We start from the raw sequence: 12,015 nt of genomic DNA on the forward strand, positions 1-12,015 counted from the left end.
CATTTGGTAATGGAGTTTTGCTACTTATGCATTTTTTTATAAATCATAGGCTCAATTTGCCTTACCAAGGTTTGTTATGGTTTTATTGTAATGTAAATGTTTAACACGTTTGTAAATATTTTCTTTAATTGTGGTCAGGTCTAAAATAAAATGTTTTCAGCTATACAATTACCTATAACTGTTTAGTATTTTCATATGCAGCCAGTAGGTGGAACTCCTTTTTTTTATGCTTTCCCACTCTCTTAAAAAGGTTGTAAGTTAAATTTGTCTTTCATTTAAAAAGATGTTAGAGTTACCTGCTCTGTGCAAGGGTATTGCACAGAGAGGCCCCAAACCTCCTCTTTTGGGGTCCCCTGTCAGCGATCTCTGCTTCACCACTTTTCTGTGCCCCATCATAGGAAGCCACTTCCTCTGGGGCACACATGCGAGTGCACTCTGGAGCCAGGCTGTGTGCCATAGATGCACAGCATGGCTTGGCCCCAATCCCCGCTCCCTCCTGATAGGATTTGACTGACAGCAGCTGGAGCCAATAGCACCCACTGCTCTCAACCAAGCCTGTGAGAGGGGAGAGAAGCCCTGCAGACAGACCCAGTGTTTCATGTTGGACCAGGATAATTTGTGGGTTGGGGAGGAACAGCAACTTGGAGGTATTTTTTTACCTAAATGCATAGAACGTCATAGGACATCTTGGACTTTGGAGGTACCTGAATGATGCCTGCAGCTACAGGCATCATCCAGATATCATTTTTTTTTCAACCAGCGATTCCCTCACATGTTAAAGCCATCATAGCGGCTGTTTAGCCACTTGATTACTTTTACAGGCAGCAGAAAGGGATGGCCACCCTCCAGTGCTTCTCCGGTCTCTCCCATGTGATTGGGGACCATCTGCCAGAAGTGGCGGTTTACTGCCTTTTTTTTTTTTTGGGCTGGAAAGCCTGAGATCGATTTTTTTTTTTTTTTTCCCTCAGGCTTTCCAGCATAAAGGAGAGATCTGGGGACTTATAGACCCCAAATCTGTTCGTAAAGATGACCTGTCATGACCTATTCCTATTACAAGGGGTGTTTTCATTTCTTGTAATAGGAAAAAAAGTGATCAAAACCAAAAAAGGAAAAGTATAAAAAGAATGAAATAAAAATAAAATAAACACTAAAACAAAATGTAAAGAGCCCCCATCCCCATCACACACAGAAGTGTACGCATATGTAGGTCATGCCCGCATATGTAGGTCATGCCCGCATATGTAAATAGCTTTCAAACCACACATGAAGTATCGCCACAAACGCTAGAGTGAGAGTAATAATTATAGCACAAGACTTCCTCTGTAAATCTAAACTGGTAACCTGTAAAAATTTTGCGTCGCCTATGGAGATCTTTAAGTATCATAGTTTGTCGCCATTTCACAAGCGTGCAGTTTTAAAATGTGGCATGTTGGGTATCTATTTACTAAACATTTTTCACATTATACAAAAAAAAATTGGGGTAAATAGTGTTTTTATTTTTGTTTTTTAATTCATGAAAGTGTTTATTTAAAAAAAAAAGTGTTTGGAAAATTGCTGCACAAATATTGCGTGACATCAAAAATTGCAACCACCACCATTTTATTCCCTACGGTCTCTGCTAAAAAAAATTATATTGGGGGTTCTTAGTAATTTTCTAATAAAAAAAAAGTTTTTTACATACACTATTTTATCAAAAGTCTTGTGACGCCTGCCTTTACATCAACTTTAATGTCATCCCAGTCTTAGTCCTTAGGGTTCAATATCGAGTTGGCCCACCCTTTGCAACATTGCAGTTCCTCCCCCCCAAATTTGCTTATGTCTTTATGGACCTTGCTTTGTGCACTGGTTTATATCATTTTGATGGAGGGGGAATTATGGTGTGGGGCGGTTTTTCAGGGGTTCGGCTTGGCCCCGTAGTTCCAGTGAAGGGAACTCTTAAGATGTAAGCATACCAAGACATTTTGGACAATTTCATGCTCCCCATCTTTGAGAACAGTTGGCCCTTCCTGTTCCAACATGACTGCGCACCAGTGCTCAAAGCAAGGTCCTTAAAGACCTGAATGAGCGAGTGTTGGGTGAAGGAACTTGACTGGCCTCCACTGAGTCCTGACCTCAACACGCTAAAACACCTTTAGGATGAATTAGAGCGGAGACTGTGAGCCGCGCCTTCTTGTCCACACCAGTGCCTAAACTCACAAATGTGCTTCTGGAAGAATGGTCAAACATTCCCATAGACATACATTAACCTTGTGGACAGCCTTTCCAGAAGATACCTATTATAAGACAACTGTTATAGCTGCAAAGGGTGGGACAACTCATTATTGAACCTTACAGACTAAACCTGGGATGTCATTAAAGTTCATTTGTGTGTAAAGGCAGGAGTCACAATACTTTTGGTAATATAGTGTATATGACAAAAATGTCAGAATTGGCCCGGTAGGCAAGTGGTTAAAGGCTAAGCTCACCTTTGGAACATGATGCATGTTCCACCTATTTTTAGGGTAGAACATGTAACATGTTCCAGCAATCTGCACCCCGCATGGCTGATTTCTACAGCAAAAGAACACCCCCTCCCCCCCCATGACAGTGGGGAATCCTCTCAATAGCTCTGCATGGATTCCCTTATCAACAATGACTGACTAACTGACAATCACTCATGGAAAGAAAGAAAATCAAATCTATCTTTAATTTGCACCTGCCTGACTATTCATAATTGTTTTTCAGGGCACTGCTTGGAATTCGATGCAACATTGGATATGGCTGCCAAGCCTTACAAAGTTGACCCCATTATAAATATTTGCAGGTTTCTTTTAGGGTAAATCACTTTTTTCTTTTTCCTTTATTTTATTCTGCGATACAGCGTCTTGAAAGTATTTATACACCTTGAAATTTTCCACATTTTGTCATGTTAAAACCAAAAACATAAATATATTTTATTGGGATTTTATGTGATAGGTCAACACAAATGGGCACATAATTGTGAAGTGAAAGGAAAATGATAAATGGTTTTCAAATTTTTGCACAAATAAGTATCTGAAAAGTGTGGCATGCATTTGTATTCAGCCCCCTTTACTCTGATACCCCTAACTAAAATTTAGTGGAACCAATTGCCTTCAGAAGTCACCCAATTAGTAACTAGAGTCCAACCGTGTGTAATTTAATCTCAGTATAAATACAGCTGTTTTGTGAAGCCCTCAGGGGGTTGTGAAAGAACCTTAGTGAACAGTGTCACGAAGGCCAAAGAACACACCAGACAGGTCAGAGATAATGTTGTTGAAGTTTAAAGTAGGGTTATGGTATAAAAAAAATATCCAAAGCTCTGAACATCTCACGGAGCACTGTTCAACCCATCATCCGAAAATGGAAAGCGCAAGGCACAGCTGCAAACCTACCAAGACATGGTCAACCACCTAAACTGACAGGCCGGGCAAGGAGAGCATTACTCAGAGAAGCAGCCAAGAGGTCCATGGTAACTCTGGAGGAGCTGCAGAGATCCACAACTCAGGTAGGAGAATCTGCCCACAGGCATTTCCCCTGACACATTATTACTTTACCAGGCTAGGTATTAATAGCAGCTTATAGCGCTGGACTATAACCTAGCAGAGTACATTCTTTTTGGTAGTGCCTCTGCTTTTGTGCTTCAGGCTATGAGTGTAAGAGGGACCAGGAACTCCTCTAAGGGTTCTAAAGGTTCAGTGGTTTCACAACAAACTAAATCCATTTCCAAAAGAATGTCATCCTCCTCTGAGAGTGATGCCGGCCGGTCAGATTGAGCCGTCAGGGGAGACTGTTGTTGCAGCTGAGCTGGACACTTCAGTCCCTGTATATATCACACAGGAAGTTTTCTCTTCTACCATTTGTAATTTGGAAAAGAAGATTGATGCTATGATATCTCTCCATAGTGGGTCTAAACGTCACAGATACCCATCTAGTGCTCAGGACCCTTTTATTGAGGTGCAAGGGGCAGGGGATCAGGAAGATCTTCCAAGAGATTTGGAAGATACTAATATATCCTCTTCTGAGGAGCCTAGTATAGAGGGAGTAGCATCACAAGACAGGTTTCTTGTACACTCTCTTACTAAATTGGTTCGTTCAACCTTTTTGCTGCCTGTAGCGCAGGCTCTTGATGAACCCACATCTGGTTTGGGGTCATTAAAACCTCCCCCATCTGGGGATGCTTTTTCTATTCATTTATGGCTAAAATGTATTCTGAATGGGAACACCCGGATAAACAATATTATCCTCCCAAGAAATTCTCCACACTTTATCCTATAGAGGAGGATTTTTTATAAGAAATGGGGGTTCCAGCAATTGATGCTGCAATTGCCTCAGTGAACAAGAATCTCACGTGTCCAGTGGATAATGCGCTAATGTTAAAGGATCCAACAGATAAAAAGTTGGAACTTCTTTCCAAAAGCAATGTCTTTAGCAAGTTCAGTAGCGCAGCCAGTTCTTGCGGCAATTGGTGTATCTCAGTCCATCAGTCCATTAAGGAACAGTTTGGAACAGTTTGTGGAGATACTTAAGATTCTGCCTGATCAGCAGACCCAGCAATGGGCTGGCGTTTCAGACGCACTATGTTTCACAGTAGATGCTATGAAAGACTCTATCATTCAAGACTCACAGCTTATGCTTGGACTAGTGCATTCTCGCAGAGTTCTGTGGCTGAAAAATTGGTCCGCTGAAGCACCGTGTAAGAAAATCTTGGCCAGTTTCCCCTTTCATGGTGAACTGCTATTTGGAGACGATCTAGATAAATACATCCAAAGGATCTCTAATGGGAAAAGCTCTCTTTTACCAGTAAAGAAGAAGTTTAAACATTTCTCCTTTAAACATGCTTCCTCACCTGTGCCAGGGGCATCAGCCTCTAGGCAGTCTCGACTGCCTCAACTGTCAGATTCAAGGGGAAGACCCCACGGGCAGCACCAGAGTCAAAAGAGATCTTGGGGCAGAAAGCCCGCAAAACGGAATGCTAAAGCCTCCTTATGAAGGGGCGCCCCCGCTCGCTCAGGTGGGGGGAAGGCTCCTACAATTTTCAAAGATCTGGCAGGAACAATGTCAAGACAGATGGGTGGCTTCTTCAGTTTCTCTAGGTTATAAACTAGAGTCTGAGAATTTCTGTCTCCTCATTTTCTAAGATCAAATGTTCCCAAGGATCCAGAGAAAAAGTCTTTCTAGCTCTGGATCATCTATTATCCCAGCTGGTGATATCCAATCCTTTTACATGGAGACAATCCAATCGGTTGTTTCCATCCTGCAAGGAGGGGAGTTTTTGGCTTCAATCGATATCAAAGATGCATATCTCCACATGCCAATATTTCGTACTCACCAGAAATTTCTACGCTTTGAAATAGAAAATCATAATTTTCAGTTTGTGGCCCTGCCATTTGGTCTAGCCACAGCACCGCGGGTGTTCTCAAAAATTCTGGCACCTCCTTTAGCCAGATTAAGGGCTCAGGGCATAACGGTCCTAGCCTATTTAGACAATCTACTTTTAATAGATCATTCAGTCTCAGGTCTAAACCAGAGTCTGATCATAGCTGTAAACTACCTAGAATCTCTGGGTTGGATACTCAACCTAGAAAAATCCTCCTTAAAACCATCAAGGAGATTACAGTACTTGGGGCTGGTCATAGATACCGTACAGAAGAAGGTATTCTTACCCAAGACAAGAATTAGTTCCATTATAGGACTAATTCAACTTTTAAAAACAAAGAAAAATCCTTCCATTCGGCTGTGCATGAGTTTGTTAGGGAAAATGGTGGCCTTCTTTGAGGCCATCTCTTACACGCAGTTTCACTCAAGACTGCTACAAAACACCATCCTGTCGGTCTGAAAAAAAAAAAAGGTTAAGGCTTTGGATTTCCAATACGCTTGGCTCCCGACGTATGTCAGAGCCTAAATTGGTGGTTGATATCCTCTCAAAAATCTTTTCTGCCACTATGCTGGAAAGTGGTGACAACAGATGCCAGCCTTCTAGGCTGGGGAGCAGTCCTGGAAGAAGATTCTGTCCAGGGGAGATGATCCAAGTCAGAAAGGACCTTGCCTATGAACATTCTGGAGATTCAGGCAGTACGCCTGGCCCTAGAATCTTGGATGGTCAGACTACGGATTTGTCCTGTCAGGATTCAATCTGACAATGCCACGGCTATGGCTTACATTAATCACCAGGGGGCACGAGAAGTCATGCAGCCCAAAAAGAGGTGAATCATGTTCTAGCTTTGGCAGAAAACAACATTCCTTGCCTATTGGCGATTTTCATTCCAGGAATAGAAAATTGGCAGGCAGACTACTTGAGTCGCCAACAATTATTTCCAGGGGAATGGTCTCTTCACCCCGACATCTTCCTAGCAATATGTCAGAGATGGGGTATTCTGGACGTGGACCTGTTTGCGTCCAGATTCAACAACAAAGTCGACAATTTTGTGTCAAGAACAAGGGATCCGCTAGCATGTGGAACAGACGCATTTATTCTTCCCATGGGATCAGTTTTCACTGATCTATGCTTTCCTCCAGTTCTGCTACTTACGCGTCTTCGCCGTGGCTCAAGCAGGAATGAAAGGAGGTGATTCTGGTGGCCCCGGCATGGCCCAGAAGATTTCGGTTTGCCAAGATTGTAAAGATGGCAGTAGGAGTCCCGTGGACTCTTCCATTATGGCACAAGGTCCGGTATTCCATCCTACTTTACGGATGCTTAATTTAACAGTTTGGCTATTGAAACCCACATTCTAAAGGATCGTGGGTTATCTCCTTCCTTTGGTTAATGCCAGAAATCCGGCTTCCAGAATCCTTTACTATAAGAGTCTGGAAGGCATATGTTTCTTGGTGTGGATCCAGGGGTTGGCACCCCAGTAAGTATGTCAGTCTTGATTTCCTGCAAATGGGATTAGAAATGAAGCCGGCCTTGAGTACTATCAAGGGCCAGATCTCGGCCTTGTCAGTGTTTTTTCAACGGCCTCTTGCTTCCCACTCTGGTGCGTAGCTTTATACAGGGAGTATACGGATTAATCCCCCTATCAAGGCACCTCTAAATCCTTGGGATCTAAATTTGGTCTTATTTTATTTAATTTTTTTGGCCTATTTTCTTTGATGTACATCAGGGGATACAGAGGTCCCTCCCTTCTTGGTATACACTTGTATTGCTTGGCTACAAAACTGAGGTACTCCCGGTAATGGGAGGGGTTATATAGGGAGTGCACTTCTTGCCAGCGTTTGTGAATTGCTGAAAAGGTACATACATTTGGGCAAAATTTCCATTTCAAGCAAATTGATGCGACCCAGTTAGGATAAGGGCAAGTTTCTTCATACTTTAAATTTGAGTTTAGACTCTGCCAACACTGGAATCAGATTATTATCAACATACATTTTTTGCATTCCGGTTTACTACCATTCCTAGATGAGTGAACAATGCTACCCACTGCAGATGCAGGTCCCCCAAGGCCTGGGCAGCGGCATCAGAATTGGAAAGAAGCGACTTGTGCCAATTCACTTTAAGACCTGTGAGAAGTCTTGCATGATCTGGAGAGCACCCTGTAAGGAGAGGCCAGCATAATTCAAAAACAGGAGGTAATTTGCGCAAAGAGCGACCTTCTCCTCCAACCAGCCAACTTGCAGACCTCGGATAGCCAGGGAAACACGCACAGCCTCTGCGATTGGTTTCATTGCCAGGGAGGGGTAACCCTGGCAGATTACAGCAGTAGGTCCATCGTAGAGCAATTGTAGCAAGGCATTAAAGCGTAGGGGAAAGCCTGTTCTCAATACCTCCTTTAAGTAGGGCCACACCACGGTGCCATGAGCCCTCTCTGTCAAAAGAGGACAATACCCTTGTACCATTATTAGCATGAAGTGCATGGATATTCGTAAATAACCTGTAGATGTTGATATCTCTTGATTCATGGGTTGTGGACCATGTTTGATCTGAGTCTATAAGAGTGTGCAGTAGGCATCTAAGCTTAGTATCCAGGAGTTTCGTAAGAGTTTTAAGGTCACAATTGAGGAAAGCAATTGGCCTGTATGATGCACACAATGATGGATCTTTGGGATGTTTATGTATCAGAATAATATGAGCTTCCTTTATGGATGGGGGGAGTGCATCGCTTGCTAGACAGGTAGAGTAAACTATGGTAAGGATGGGAGCCAAAAGCTCCACATAGAAATCTATTGGAATCCTGTCAGGACCAGGAGTCTTGCCACTGAGGATTGACTGGATAGCCATCTATACCTCCTCCACTGTGATGGAACACATGAGGGACTCACGTTCTGAATCCGAGAGCCATACCAGTGCAACAGGATCTAAAAGGGCAGTGACCACGGCTGGACCCAAATCCTGGAGGGAGAGAAGATGTATACAGATTGGTGTAATATTTAGCAAACTCAAATGGTATATCTTCCTGAGAGGTGAGTAAAATACCAACTGAAGAACGCAAGGCTGTGTTAGTTGTACAGGGTCTGTCATTCTGCGTGTGTAAAATTATTTTAAAGGTTTTGGGCAGCATTTTTATTTTGATGTGTAAGGTATTCTAAGGGTTGTTTTACAAAAATATTTGGAGAATTGGATACCATCTGTCTTTTTCATAAACCCACTCAAACTGACATTATCAATTCTTAGGAGGAGCATTTAAAATTGAAATCTAGATGTTAGGGACACAACTGATGTCATACTTGGATTCTACAAAACCACTAGATACGCCTCCATAGGAGCCTAATGCAGACCTTGAGAATGAAAAAGTCTATAAAAGAATATTTGTACATGTGCTTTCTGTTCATGTACAAACATTCTCTGCATTATCAAAATGGGCTAATGTTGACACTGATGATACTGTAAGGATCGGTACTAAGTCAGGTACTGTATTTATGGGCGTATAACACGCACCTCAAGTTTAGGAGGGAATTAAAAAGAAAAAAACTTTTAAGAGGAAAGTTTAAGGAAAAAAACTTACATTTAAATGCCCATAAATGCAGCCTTATCAGTGTCATTTGCAGCCTTGCATTGCGGCCTTGCCAGTCATTTGCAGCCTTGTCAGTCATTTGCAGTCTTGTTAGTGTGTTTGCCGTTTAAAAATGGCCCCGCTGGGATACAGAGCGGGTGTCCTGTGTATTTTGGCGGCGCTCGGTAGTTCTCGGCGATCTTCGGGTATTTTTGGCCGCACTCGGCCATTCTCGGCTATTTTCGGGCGTTCTCTGCTATTTTCGGCCATTCTCTGCGGCTTTCGGCTTGCCGAAGATGGCCGAGAACGGCCGAAGATAGCCGAAAATACCTGGAAGCCGCAGAGAGCGGCAGAAAGGGATAGAAACTGTGGGGGATCAGTGTATAACGCGCACCCCCGATTTCCCCCTGATTTTAGGGGGGAAAAGTGCATGTTATACGCCGATAAATACGGTACGTTTCACTCTTTTAATAAGAATGTGAAGTAGTTGAAAGGGATGCTTCATATATTTGTGACACACATTATGTTAAAGGAAATCTGCAAAGAGAGAAGCATAAAGACTGCCATTGGGGACCTCTCCTTGCTGGTTGCCATGCTAATCGTTGGTCTTATTTCTTTGTGTCACTGACTTGACAAAACTATGCAGGCTAGGACTTTCTCTTGATTTCTCTGACCTGCTTACTTGTTCTATGTCAGTGACTCCGAATTATAAAACCAGTGGATCAAAAGAACAGCCTGGCAACTAGCTTTTGCAGAAGGTCAACAAGAACAACCACTTTGTAATGCCGCGTACACACGACAGGACTTAAGTCCGGCAGACTTTCGACGGAGTTCTGACAGAGTTCTGACGGACTTTCCGAATGAACGGACTTGGCCACACACAATCACACCAAAGTCCGACGGATTCGAACGTGATGACGTATGACTGGACTAGAATAAGGAAGTTCATAGCCAGTAGCCAATAGCTGCCCTAGCGTCGGTTTTAGTCCGTCAGACTAGCACACACACGAGCGGATTTCTGGGTCCGGCAGAGTTCTGTCGGAAAAATTTGCCCACACACGTTCGAATAGTCTGCCGGAATCATTCCGTCAGACTTTTGATGTTGAAAAGTCTGGTCGTGTGTACGGGGCATTACTCTCAGGACTTGTTTACTTTAAAAGAACTTAAAGCGTTGGTTACCCCCAACACTTCATATTCCTGATATGTGCCTGCTCTACCAAGTACTTGTATGATAAAGTATCCTATTCTCTTTGTATTGCTTCCTTTATGTGAAATCTCTGGTGTTCCTGCCCAGGCCCTTTTCTTTCCTATTAAAACTTGACCACACTAAGCAGTAGAGCACACAGTGGTCAGTTCTCTAGCTATGCTGGGAACTCAATGTGCTCTCCTCCAATGATCAGACTTGTCCTGACTCACTGGGAAGCTTGGTGAGCTGCTGCTTCTCTCCCCATTCCAGCTCTTATCTTATGCAGCTGAGAACAGAGGGAATGTGATTGCTTATAAAAAAGGGAAAAAAGGTATTGCCTTTAATTTCTATTTTAAATGAAGGGGTTGTTTCACAAGGTGATCATTTGCAATCTCTGTAATGATGATGATGAATGATTGATTTTAGTATAGTTGCAGTGTTTGATGGCATTACTAGATTACTAGTTTCACATGTTGCCTGGAATTGACATTTAACTCCTTCAGCCTCAACCTTCAGCAAAATTATTGAAGTTCCTGGCAGTGTTGGTTGCTGTATTAACCACTTGCTGACCGGGCCATTGTCAAAAGACTGCTACAGTGCGGTCTGCTTATTCTGGGAGGGCATCCATGGACGTCCTCACAGAATCTCTGGAAAAATCCTGCGGATCACAGTAAATGGCCGCTGGTAGCAGCCGTTTACCACGTGAACGCTGCGTCAAATGACGGAGAGATCACTTGTAAACAAACCGGCGTCATGTCATGATGCCGGTTCCTCCCTCCCCTCTCTGTACCGATCTGTACAGTGCGAGAGGAGAGATTGTTTGCAGCAGCACTGTGGACTGGATCTGTAGTGCCCACAGCGTTGCTCAGTGCCCATACTCTGCCCATACTCTGCCCATACTCGCCAATAAATTTTAACAGAAACAACGTTTTTTTTAACTGAATTTTCAGTCTTTTTTTTTGGATTTATAGGGTTAAAATTAAAAAACCAAGCGGTGATTAAATACCGCCAAAAGGAAGCTCTATTTGTGTGAAAAAAGGACAAAAATGTCATATGGGTACAGTGTTGCATGACTAATTGTCATTCAAATTGTGAGAACAACGAAAGCTGAAAATTTGTCTGGTTAGGAAGGGGGTTTAAGTGCCCAGTGGTCAAGTGGTTAAACAAGCTGCTAGCAATTTTCAAAAGTTTTCAGCAAACCTCAATAAAACCAAACTGAACAATTCTGACATTGTTTCTTGAGGTTTGCTGAAAACTTTTGAAAATTGCTAGTATTTTGTTTAGTACAGCAACCAACACTCACAGGAACATTGATAATTTTGCTGAAGGAGTTAAATGTCAATTGCAGGCAACATGTGACACTAGTAGTCTAGTAATGCCACTCAACACTACATTGATACTAAAATCAATCATTCATCATTATTAAAGAGATTGTAAATTATCACCTTGTGAAACAACCCCTTCAGTTTAAAATAGAAATGAAAGGCAAAACATTTCTTATTTCATTTTCTGGGGTGTGGCTGTTTTTCAGTAAAAAAAAAATACTTTTTTTTTTTCCCCCTGTTGATTTATATTGTTGTTGCACATACGTACCTACATAGTGAAATAGGTCTGTCTTTAGTATGCTGCGAAGATGATTGATTTTATTTTTTTATTTTTTACAGGTATGAGTGGTTTAAAAATACTTGGGACAGCATTGGATTGCCACAGTTGGACTCATCCGAGCTACATTCTCTAGGATTGCTATTTCCTGTGGCATCTCTGTTACTATTCATGTTTGGAACTGGAGTAGCCTACTGGAGTGGATTTTTTTTTAAGTTCATAATTGGAATAGTGGCAGCAGTGTTGAGAAGGGTTAAAAGGTTTGAGCCAAAAATTCCTTGTCTATTACAATTGTAAAGA

The 12,015-nt window shown here is 42.4% G+C and overlaps 1 protein-coding gene across 2 annotated transcripts in view; it reads left to right on the forward strand.

Annotated features, from left to right (window-relative positions):
- The window catches only part of PGAP1 (post-GPI attachment to proteins inositol deacylase 1), a 484,659-nt gene that overhangs the window by 386,677 nt on the left and 85,967 nt on the right, over positions 1–12,015 (forward strand). For both annotated transcript variants that reach the window (XM_077448710.1, XM_077448711.1), the window contains exons 21-22: positions 2,725–2,815; positions 11,778–11,975. In XM_077448710.1, coding sequence (XP_077304836.1) covers positions 2,725–2,815; positions 11,778–11,975 — 289 coding nt within the window. The remainder of the gene's footprint in view (positions 1–2,724; positions 2,816–11,777; positions 11,976–12,015) is intronic.

The sequence above is a fragment of the Lithobates pipiens genome, unplaced genomic scaffold (assembly GCF_037356315.1).
Source record: "Lithobates pipiens isolate NorthernLeopardFrog02 unplaced genomic scaffold, aLitPip1_a1.2 Scaffold_22, whole genome shotgun sequence".
Classification (NCBI taxonomy): Eukaryota; Metazoa; Chordata; class Amphibia; order Anura; family Ranidae; genus Lithobates; species Lithobates pipiens.